Source organism: Chaetodon trifascialis, chromosome 12 (genome assembly GCF_039877785.1).
Source record: "Chaetodon trifascialis isolate fChaTrf1 chromosome 12, fChaTrf1.hap1, whole genome shotgun sequence".
Lineage (NCBI taxonomy): Eukaryota > Metazoa > Chordata > Actinopteri > Chaetodontiformes > Chaetodontidae > Chaetodon > Chaetodon trifascialis.
In genome coordinates, this window is record NC_092067.1 from 17153934 (window position 1) to 17166114 (window position 12181).

The 12181-nt window shown below is 43.1% G+C and overlaps 1 protein-coding gene across 1 annotated transcript in view; it reads left to right on the forward strand.

Moving 5' to 3' along the window:
• Window positions 1-12181, forward strand: part of abca12 (ATP-binding cassette, sub-family A (ABC1), member 12) — a 68180-nt gene that overhangs the window by 45216 nt on the left and 10783 nt on the right. Inside the window, exons 50-60 of the mRNA XM_070975575.1 lie at window positions 552-785; window positions 1001-1148; window positions 1597-1843; window positions 3808-3897; window positions 4907-4994; window positions 5203-5330; window positions 5936-6023; window positions 6399-6507; window positions 8336-8390; window positions 10122-10299; window positions 10597-10712. Coding sequence (XP_070831676.1) covers window positions 552-785; window positions 1001-1148; window positions 1597-1843; window positions 3808-3897; window positions 4907-4994; window positions 5203-5330; window positions 5936-6023; window positions 6399-6507; window positions 8336-8390; window positions 10122-10299; window positions 10597-10712 — 1481 coding nt within the window. The remainder of the gene's footprint in view (window positions 1-551; window positions 786-1000; window positions 1149-1596; window positions 1844-3807; window positions 3898-4906; window positions 4995-5202; window positions 5331-5935; window positions 6024-6398; window positions 6508-8335; window positions 8391-10121; window positions 10300-10596; window positions 10713-12181) is intronic.

The window sequence follows — 12181 nt, forward strand, 5'->3', positions numbered from 1 at the left end:
ATCTTGGACTATGCACAGCCAGCAGAGATAGTAACATTTCACACTACATTATTATGGATGAGCTGGTCTGTTCATGTGTAAATAAGTCCCAGGTATTATTTCTGCCACATTAGACACTGGAGTTGTGCACAATACTCACTGCAACAGTGTGATTTGTATCTGATATATTAAAAAACTGCTAAATGGTCTAAATCCAGCACAAATAATGCTCCGCTGACTCCTCTAAAGTGGCTCTTTATTTTAAGGCTCTTTATTTTATGTCTTTCCAAATTAAGCCCTGTAGCCCAGTTACATATTTTGGCCCTTCAGTAGTCTGTATTTTGGCTGTTCTTATGTCTGTTTCAGGCTGTATGCTTCTCTTTGTGGTACTCAGTCATCTGAGTGATCTAGAGGCAGAAAACCTCAGGCAGTGTCAAACAAGATGTGTTTCCGTTTCGCAATAGTTTAGATGACTTGTAATTTATTTGGACAATGCACTTAAAAAGCAGTAACAACATTATAATCTTGAAAATAAAGCACGCCATATCATATTTCTGCTGTTCTGTTTGCAGATGCAGAACCTTGAATCTGAGCAGATTGACAACGCTGAATTGAAATCCTTCATCCAAGCTCACGTACCTGAAGCGCGACTGAAGGAGGCCCAGGGGGGCGACCTGGTCTACTCACTGCCCCCCTTCACCTCATCCAACGCCTCCTCGTACCGCTCTCTGCTGACCGCCCTGGACTCCAACCTGGATGCCCTGCAGCTGGGGGGCTATGGCATCTCTGACACCACCCTAGAGGAGGTGAGCTCACACACACCCACATACACAGTGGAGAAAAACACTATCTCAACTGCTGAGGCACATTTAAATATGCCCTGTGTAAAATAGGGGAGCTCCAGATGTGCTAGTGCTCATAAACTGGATCACACTGACATGGAAGCATAATCACAAGCCATAAAAAAATTACACTGATCGGCTCTTTGGCATACACTGATGTTTCCTCTTAATCTGTGTAGGTGTTCCTCCAATTGACTAACGGACACAGAGACTCTGGGGCTGAGGACGGCCCCCTGTCTATCTCAGAGACGGTTTCCGACACTGCATCCATCGACAGCTTCCCTTCAGACCTCAGTGGAAGCACCTCCAGCTTTGGCGACAAGATCAGTGGGTTCACTCACTTTTACCTCCCCCGTTCTTTGTTTTGCTGTCCCCCTCCTTCCTTCCAACCCTCCTTTCACTCTTTCCTTCTGTCACATCTAATGAAAAACAATACCACTGAACGCTTTGATTTGAAGTAAAATGATGTATAAGGAAAACAGCAAATGCAAAGATGCAAACATCTTTGCATTTTTCTAATTTAGATTTTCAATTTTCACACTTGACCTAAAATATCTTATGAATGCTTACTCAGCTGACCCAGTTCAACATCTTCTACAATGGGAGCGCCTGTCTGGATGGATTACTCTGCCATCTTTTGTGATACAATCTACCTGTGAACCTTTAGTTCAGTGTGCCTAAGAGAGTAAAAGCAAGCATCACCAAGGCTGTAGGACAGTAAAAAGCGCATTAGCACAGACATTATTAAATCCTGTCTCCACTTCTTTCCCTTTAGAGCTTACCAGTTCATCCATGCTGCACGGTGTGGCCCTGGCCTGGCAGCAGATGGCAGCCATACTGATCAAGAGGTTCCACCATACCCGCAGAGACTGGAAGGGCCTGATGTCCCAAGTCCTGCTTCCTGTCCTGTTCATGGTGTTTGCTATGGGTCTGGGCTCCATCAAGAGCGACCTACGGCACTATGCTGAGCTGGAGCTTAGCCCTGCACTTTACAAATTCGATCCAAGCTACTCCTTCTTCAGGTCAGTCCCCATGGCAAAAGAATATACAAGGGAGAAGTGGCAGGGGAGTACACAGTAGTAAACAAGGCTAATCAGGGTGCTTTTACGCCAAGCATGTTTGGAGCAGTTCAATCGAACTCTGAAGCTTTGCTCTTTTATTTCGATGCATTTGGAAAGGTCAGACCAATGCCACTGAGACTCAAGTGGCAACAAATAACTGCACCAAAGCACCTGAAAAACTGGGTATAATTTGATATAATTTGTCTGAACAATTCCAGGAAACAACTCCAGACATCTTGTGATTTTAATGTGTTAAACGTGGCAATTTAAGCCAAAGGTTACAGATGAATCATCACGCTGTGTATATCTCAAGAGATATTTCCCTTATAGTTTGTGGCAAAACTTGGAGGATGTTGCGATGCCATGATTTGGCCTTTTAAAAAATGGCCTAAAGAACACATTATAATAAAAGATCAAGTTTTGAAACCGCCAACCGCAACCCCTCTGCAACTTTGATGAAGGGCTGATACATCACCTGACTTGATTGAGTTCCTGCATTTTACGCTGGGGAGGACGCGTCTCGCTTGCTCTGAAGTGAATTCGAGGCTGTAGTTTGTTGAAGGGCAGGCGGACCTCAAGGAGAGTGAGCGAGAGAGAACGCCAGGGAAGGAGATGATTGTGATGAAGACGGCTGAGATGCGAGATCAAAGTGAGAGAGATTAAGAGTGTCAGGACGTTGCGATGAATATCTTCATTCTTGAGAAGTGCTGTTGTTTGATCAAGGGGATGTGTTGCAAGGGAGAAAATGCTGAGGTGCCAATCCATATTAAAGACTGTACAGATGCTCTCTTCAGTCCTCTTCAGCTTGATGTACAAAAGAGATTGAAAGATGGTATTTATTTATTTAGTTTTCATGACATCAGTGTTAGTGTTGGGTTGGTTGCTGAGGAAAGTTATGGGTAGGTGATGGTTGCAGATGCTCCTTCCATCCATCTATTTTCTTGCACTTATCCAGTACCAGATTGTGGTGGTAGCAGGCTAAGCAAAGTAGTCCAGATGTCCGTCTCCTCAGCAGCTTTTTCCAGCTCCTCCTGGAATCTATTCTGCTTGTTCTAGGTCTACTCAGGGATCTCCTACTAGGTTCATAACCATATGTGAGGGTTGGAGTGGATCCTCTGGTTAATTCAAAGCTTTTCCTTCTGACTCAGCTTCCTCTTCACCACAGTGGTCCAGTATGATGCTCGCGGTACTGCTGACGCCACACCAGTCCGCCCATTGATCTCACACTCCATTTTACCCCCACTCATGAAGAAGCCCCAAGATTAAGCTCCTTCAATTGGGGCAGCTCACTCACTCAGAGGGAGCAATCCACAGTTTTCCAGCAGAGAGCAATGTCCTCGGACTCGTTCTAGTGCTGACCTTCATCCCTACCACTTCAGTCTTTAGTAAAGCTGGAGATTATAGTATGTCCCTTGCCATGAACTTTCTCAGGGTACTGCGTTCTCAAACCTGTCTGCCCTGCAAATGTAATGATCTGAATGTTTATTCATGAGTGCGTTCCGTGTGCATTTAAAAGCAGGGGATGGCTCAAATAAAAGAAAACCACTTAAATATAAAGTGGCAAATTTGATGTCCTAAGGATGTTATATTAGACTCTCTTAATGTGCTCCGCGGTCATTTTATTGACAGTGTCGTGAGTTACTAAATTGCTCTTAAACCAGCTTCTCTACCAAGAAAACTGAACTTGATAAATGCCAACTGTGAATTCCAACTCTTTAAAAAATCCAGCCACCAAGACCAATTTGATTAAATCGATAAGGACTAAAACTAAATCTGTCTGTTTGCTGATGCCATGTCAGAGCCTTATGCAACAACCTTTTCTATGTCTTCATGTTATTATTGCTATTGTAATATATGATATGCTTAGCTTAAACGTCTTTGTTACCTTTGAGTTGAGGCTGACTCTAGGTTTTCTGCCTCCACAGTGACCAAAATCCCAGCTCCAGCCAGCTGGTGGACACCATGATGTCATTCCCTGGGATCGATAACGCCTGCCTCGACAAGCCCGATAACCCGTACGTTATCTCGCCTCAAATGCCAGCTGTTTTTTCCTGAAAATGATAAATTTGTTACTGATGCTCTGGCTGCCTCAGTGTATTCCACCTCTCTCCACACATACAGTGTTTTCATATTTCACTCATTGTCATTCTTTTCATGCCTCCTCTTTCACCTTGTTTCATTTTACTAGTCTCCCTCCAATTCCTGCTGCTCCCTCTCTCTTGCTTGTCTCTCTCATGTCCCTCCCTCTATTTTCCTGCTGCTCAGCTCGACGTATGTGGCTGAAAACCTGCAGCAGGACTCTGCGATGTGAGAGGATAATTTGTATTCCATAAACACCATGTGTTTATGGGGGGAGATTTTGCCCTTACAGGCACTCAAATCAATGTTGCCACTCAGGAAGCGGATCTCGTGTGCATTTTAATATTCTCTCTCAAAAAAAAAAAAAGAATAAATGGAGAGAGAGCAGGAAGGATCCTATGGGACAACAGAGGTGTGTGTCATGATGTCCTATAATCACAACATGACAGCTAAAAGGGTGCTTAGTGCATTTGCTTTAAAATTAAGCTGTATGATCGCTGGTGTTAATTTAAAGTAACAGGTGTGAATGTGAGCATGCAAAGCCATGTGTTATGCTACAATCGCTTTTTGATCTGCACAGAGTGTCCCTGCAAGCATTTGGCACAAAGCAAAACGTGAGGGAGCTGAACATCAACCCACACAAGCAAATTTCACACAATATCATATTACAGCACATATTAAGCAGCTTTGAAAGCTGTTTTGATATCAGAGAAAACATTTGGGTCCTGATCTCACAAAAAAATGTGCAAGCCCACAGCTACAGCATGAATGGTTGCAGATTTATTTCTTTTCTCCAGTAAATGTGCACAGGTTTTTAGCATTGATGCAGACCATCACATCAAATCAGTTTCAAGCGTGTCCAGGGATGGTCTCACGGCTTGATCTCACACTGCAGACTCCCATCATTTCACTGAGCCACCATTTCACTTTGTGTTTCTTTTTAAGGGTCTGCGCAAGAAGCATAAACAAGTGGACTTCCAGAGGGAACAGCTCCAAAGCATTTGGTGCCTGTAAATGCACCAGTCAGGAACAGGTGAGACTGGGTCACCAAGAGCAGTGTGTGTGTGTGTGTGTGTGTGTGTGTGTGTGTGTGTGTGTGTGTGTGTGTGTGTGTGTGAGAGTGAGTTTTTATGTTCTCATGCGTCTGTGTTTCTGGACATGAATGTGTCCTCCTGTGTTCATGCGCTTGATTGCTTGAGGAAGGCCAAGTGCGATGCATTTGTCCCTTTTGTGCACTGAAGGTTTGTCATGGGGACGACGTCCAGCCCCCCCACAAGAAGATCCCTTCATCTCAGATCATGTATAACCTGAGCGGCATCAACGTGGAGAACTACCTGGTGGCCACAGCGAATGACTTCATCAGGAACAGGTGAAAGCCACCAGTGTTTGCTCTTGCTTAATGAGGCCACATTGAGAATCAGCCCATGCTTCATTGATAGTTTGCTGTAGCCTGACTTTTGATCAATACTCTAATTGTATGAACAAGTGAAGCAGATTTTTTTTAATTGCATGAACTATATGAAGCAGAAAATCCAAGCAGTTCATCACATATTTCCCAGTTTAGAATTACATTTCATAATATTACATCATGCTGGTGAGTTGACACGAGACAGTTTTGCAAATAATGTATGGGGCTCGATTTCCTTTTAGCTTTATTAAGTCAGTGTAGGAGATTGATGATTCTCCAAGTGTCCATTTAAAGACTTTCTTTTCCTTCCAGTCTTTTAAATAATATACATGAGTGAACTGGGAAGCTTTAAATAGTTAAAACTGTCAGTGGAAAGGAAGTTCGTTGTGCACAAATAAGGATGTGCTGAAATCTAATTGGCTGTTGATTGCAAATGGTTCAGCTGGTTTGACTTAATACGAATGGACATCTAGTGCCTTATCAGTCATGTTTGTCATACTTTTAGAATAATGTTAATAAACGTTATTTATATAGCACTTTTCTGTATTTATATTTGTTTTTTTCAGGTATGGTGGCTTCGCTTTTGGCATCCCACTCCCCCCTGACTTGCAAATGGACATAACAGCAGTGCCCAAGAACCGTACTCTCACTAAGGTACATGTTTCTCCTGCTTCCCTGCCGCCTGCCTCGTTATCTCTTTAACTGCTGCACTGATGAGTCGCTGAAAGTTAAACATGACATCCTCGCTAAAGTTGTCTTGCTACGAGATCCATGCTCGCAGATGGAGCTGCATTGTTACACCATCAGTGTCATCATAAATATGCTTTACTGCAGCAATAGTGCCATTGTTTTAGCGTGTAAATTTCCTCAGATGATGACGTCTGCTTTTGTCGTGTCTTTAAAGGCTCGGTTTCAAAACACTGGAATAGTATACTGTGAAGATCTACAAGTAGACTTACGTACCCTGATCTGTAGCAGTGGGATTGATGGTTTCTATGTATCTCTGTGTTTATGCACGCTTGGGTTTAGGTCTGGTTCAACCCTGAGGGCCACCACACAATGCCAGCATACTTAAACAGCCTCAACAACTTCATCCTACGCTCCAATCTGCCAGCAGACAAGGATCCACATAAATATGGTAAGCTGGAGTTGGTTCTGAAAATAAAAAATTATGTGATATATAAAACTTGTTCAGCTATAGGACACAATCTGAGATTTCAGTCTAATTCATTAAGTATTCCATAGATAGAAAGACAGCTATTCGGATCACTGCTATCTAATTTTTACGTGGTAATACACATTTTTGCATATTATTGCATATATTTGGCATATTTTAGTAATTTTAGAAAACATTCTTTTTGGTGGTATTTCTTAATTTGTGCAGACACACAACACTTCCTGGTTACTGTGATAGATAAGCTGAGGAAAATGACTGGGGTAGTGCAGAGGGGATGCACACATCAGCATGAGGAAATCCGCGAGGAAGGTGCTACTGACTGAGCAGTGCATTTTGTATACTAAATATAAAGAGAGCTGTAAACAGTGTGTTTACTCATGGTTCATTTCACTGGATTAAAGCCAGGGGGTGCTGTGTGTCCTTACACTCATATCATTATGCATGTTGAATACTGATGAGTGCTGCTCACTGGGGAGCTATGCTAAAGAGAACGAGGCTGGCCCACGTTTTCAGGACTATTTCAGCTCTGAGCATCACCCTGACCATCTGCCTGCCAGCGGGAGTACTCAAACACACACACTCACTCAAACTCACACACACACACGCAGAAAACATACAGTGCATGCACAGAAGCACACACATTTCCTCCCCATTGGATGATAAAAGTGCTCGAGGGCAGTGTAATCATTTAAATGTTACCTGCAAGCTCACAGCGGCGGTGTGGGGGAGTGAGGAGGGGGGAGATCCTTGGAGATTACTTTTCAAGGTGATGGTTTATCCATCAAATGTGAAGCCCTGAACCTGACATTGTGATCTACAGTACCAACTCTGGGCTGGGACCCATTACAGATCTGCAGCAGTCTCCCTCACAGGATTTCTGACCATAACCGCCCACTGTCACAGATGTGCCATCACTCCACTGTTCACACTAGAGCGTCTGATCACTCCCACATGCAACAATGTTTTGTGTTTAACGCCTGTTTGCCCCGCTGAGAGAACGTACAGTTACTCAACTGTTAAATGATCCACCATGAGAAGGTGTGAACTGAGAAAACCTGATTTAATATCTTTACAAATAAAGGGGGAAAACAACCTCAGCTTGAGGCAACGAGAACCAAAATGTTAGTAGATCATGAACAGTTTTTCTAATGATAATCGACTACCATTTTAATAATCTCTTAACTGTTATGTAATGTTTATATTCGGTAATTTTTTAAAGCAGAAATGGCAGAAATCTGCCATCTTCTTAAATGTGGTGTTTTTCTATGATAGCATATTTAATATCTTTGGGTTTGGGACTGTAGGTATAATGAATATCATAGTGAGTTGAAGATGTAGTTGTTTCCCATCAGAAAAGACAAGATGTGGGAACATCTGATTTCCGAGCAATAATGATGGGTATTAATGATTAATTAATGATGATCAGATTTGGATTAGTCTGTGGAGCCCATCAGTTCCACCAAAGTGCCCTTGAGCAAAGCACTGAGCCTCCAACCTGCTCTGGGGCTCCTGTGCTTTGGGTGAACTCTCCTATCCTATCTAAGCAGCGACATGTCGAGGAGCAGTTTGCGTCTGTGAGCATCTAGAAGACCCTGAAAAAAAATGATAAAGAAAATTCAATTTCATTTGTGTGCACCACCAAATGAAATCATCTTGCACTATATTTTTCAATTAACTGTGGCCCAGGCTAAGAGAATGTCATCGCTCATTTAGTTCCCGTGCTGAAAAGTAGCTTAAATGCTGTTGTTTTTCTGTTGCTGACACAATCCTCTACTTCTTTCTGTTACAGCCATTTCAGTTTCCAGTCACCCCTATTTTGGCCGGGAGGATGATGAAGATGTGATGTAAGGACGGCACTTTAAATTCTTCCTCCTGCTGAACCTGTCAGTATTCAGCAGCATCAATTGCTGCATTTGCTGAAAGAAAATTCTAATTAGCATCCTAATTAGTGCGAATATCCCCAAATTAGTCAAGTCACGATGAATATTATTGGCTGTTGTTTGGCTGCGCCCACGATAAATTATGGAAGCATCCCACTTTTCAATTCAGGACATCAAAGTTAGGGTGGACTCGGGGCAGGGAGGTACATGACAGCAGTATTTACCCATATTTGATTTTCTAAATGGATTTCCCTGAGCTTGCACTATTGATCAGAGTCCCAATATAATGAGTGTTTACCCTGAAGGTGGCACAGAGGTGGATTGATTCTAGCCCACTTCCCAAAATGAGTTTATTTAAAATACTCCACATTCTGCTTTAGAGACCCAGACTGCAGATTGAGTGCTTGGGTGTGTGCTTGCATGCATACATGCATACATGCATACATGCAAACATGCGCGTGCCCCTGAGGATCAAGTCAAAAACGTCATTCCAAGAGTGCACTGAGCCAAAGCTGTGGCCTCATGAAGGTCCGCCCTCTCCAGAGTCTAATTAGCATGAAGCGTTTCGGTGACCATTTCCCTGTGTTTAGCTCCCTTTCAGCTTCAGGTTCTTTATGTGGATAGCATTTACATAGCAGTTAGCCTGCTAAGGTACTGTAGTGGCTCGAGTGCACAATTACCCCTCCTTCCGGGGTATTCTGCTCCCTCATTTAAAGATACAACAGGTTTATTATTCCACATGTCTTGATTCTCACAGTGTGGCAGTATTGGCCATGGGAACATTTCTAAGGCTATCTTGGCCAGACTGATAACAAGCCTGCTCAGTGGCTGCTGCTGCTGCTGCTGCTGGCTATCCTCTGTAGTTAGTGCTGCCCTAAAACGCCCACCACATGTCACTCTCTGCTATTCTCTCTCCTTCCCACTCGGTCACTCTGCCAGCTCCGTCGTCCCCTTTTTTTCAGCCTCATGCAGCTTATTCTCTTTGGTTGGTCTGCTAGAGGAGAGAGATAAAAGTATTACTGTGGCGTGCGAGCTAGGAAAGACAGCATGGGAGATGAACAGGTAGCAGCTTCAAGAAAGTTTGAATGAGCGCGCTGGGTTGAAGAGTAACCGAGGGATCAAAGCATCAGCTGGTAGTCTGGGATCTTGTCTGGACAATCGGCTCTGCAGCCTCACAGCAGCACCACTGGCTTACCGACTCTTCAGCAACAGCAGTGTGAAGCTGTTCTCTCCATGAAGCCATCTGCTTCTTTTGTAGCTACTATCTTGTCAGAGGCGAGGCACAAGCATCTCTTTTAACAAGGCTGTTTGTTATTAATGCAATTCCAATTATTGTGAGCGACTTCAAGAGTTCACAAGAGTCAGGTCCCTGTAGGGAACGAAATGATAGTTTGGAGAGGGGCTTTGAAATGAGCCATTGTTTTCTGAAAAAATTGCATCAGGTTGCCTCATGCAAAGTGACTCAGCACAGCCGTGTACAGTGTATTGATTTGTTTGTGCATTTTCTCATCCTTTGATCTATGAAGCAACCGAACTATACATACAAAAGTTAAAACATAAAGGAATGCAGTTGTTCACAATTGTTTAGCATCCAGGAATATAAGGTAATAATAGAGTTGATGCAGTTGAATAATTCACTAATAACGGACATGATTGATAATAAGTGAGATGAAAGATCCTATTTCTTCCTCACAGCGTCCAGGGAATGCTCCAGATCCTCGTGGTTATGTGTGTGCTGACGGGTTATTCCATCACGACGGCCAGCTTCGCTATCTATGAAGTCACTGAGCACCGCAGCGGCTCCAAGAGGCTCCAGCACATCGCTGGCATCGGCGAGCCCCTCTACTGGGCTGTGAACTTCTTTTATGACATGGTAACTTCTAATCACCTCACAGGAGACCCCCAACAAACTGGTGAAATGTAGTTGAACCCTTGTGCGTCACAGACATGCTTAATATGTGTGATATATCGCTGCCCACTCATCAGTTTTGGAACAGCATATGCAAAACATTGCCCTCTCCTTATATCTTTTTATATGCAGACTAACTTCATGACTTATTCATTGATGGATAACACAAAATATGTTTGCATTATTATTCATATATTGATTCATTATTAATATAAAACCAAGCTTTTCAACTTCATGATATGCCGTCCTCTTTTTCCACAGGTCATGTATCTGATCCCTGTGACCCTGACTGTCTGTGTGATCGCAGCCTTCCAGATTCCAGCATTCACAGACCAGCAGAATCTGGGTGCCATGACCCTGCTTCTGGTGCTGTTTGGGTGAGTAATCTGGCTTCACAACATCTGTGTATGTTCTGCAGTCGAGTAACGTGTTAGTGGGCTTTTTCAGGGGTCGATTTACAAAGCCTACTGAAGCACGGCATGCAGTTTATGGCATAGTTGATGCTTTGGATACTTTTGTTCACGACATCGTGACCAAAAGTGATTTGACGATGAAAAAGGTTGAATCATGAAGCTGAAAAATCAAAAAATATTCAGTACTGTTCTGTATGTCAAAACCAGCTGTTTGCCGCTTCGGAAAACTGTTTTATTACAGCTTCAGTTTCATTTCTGTGTTCAGTCAGTTGTGATAGTCAGATCTCAAAACACTGCAACGTTGCTAAAAATGGATCCAAATGTCTTTGTCTCCCACTCTCCTTTTCCCCATCCTGAATTACACATGAGTAAGAAACCCAAATAAGAGCTAAATTAAATTACACACCCACCAAAAAAAAGAAAACCCTGAGGAAAAGCATAAGTCATAAGTACCATAAACTACCAAAAGAAAAAAGAGCGTATCTTAATGATGGTATGTATATTTGTTTATAATCACACAAGGTATCATCATCAAAGGAAGGGAAACTTTAAGGACTAAAGAGCTCTTTTCAGCCAGTTAATGACTCCCATAATATACATGGACAGACAATAGTATAATGAATGTATGTAAGTGAGAGCATTTTATATGCAGTATTATAGATGTATGCAGGGGCTAATGATTTGCAGAGGGACACAGAATGCCCTATACTCAATCTGCCCTCCAGTACTGACCAAATAAAAATTCAATCAGAAAAATGGGTCCAGTGGGGCGACACACACAGCGGTGAGACGAGAAACAAGCTGACAGTTTTACCTGATTAGTTACCACTTTATTTGGTGGTAAAACGGAAAGTGGTTGGATCCATGATGTCGGAAATAATCCCAGCGACGCATCTCTAGGTCGACTTTGAACCAGTACGTTGGTTCGTAGACTCTGATGGATGTTTACAACAAGCAGTTTGTGTTGGGATGGCAAGAAAACCCAAGCCGTAATAAACAGTGGCTTTCCTTTAAAGAAGCAAGCACAGGGGGCAAACCCCTAGTAAGCAACAATGAACCTCAGCGGAGTGAAGGAATGATGGAAATGAAGGGAAAACAAATAGAAACAGCTCGCGATCCGAGGCACGCCACTACATCTGTCAAATAGGTGGAGGGCATGCACAGCTGCCAGCGAATCCACCAGTGAGCCGGTGATGTCACTGCTGACTGCAACAGCCGGATGACTGCGAGGTGTCCAAAAATATCTTGTGTACTCGGATCCAAGCGAACGCATCAAAACTCATTTGATGGAGCTGCGTTCTACAGGAGAGCAGTGATCCTCACCTACACCCGAAGCATGCAAGGAGTTTTCTCATGGCCAAACAGACGTGATCCTTTCTATAGATTTGCCAGAACAATTTGAGTAATTCAAGACAAAGGATGTCCTCACATCC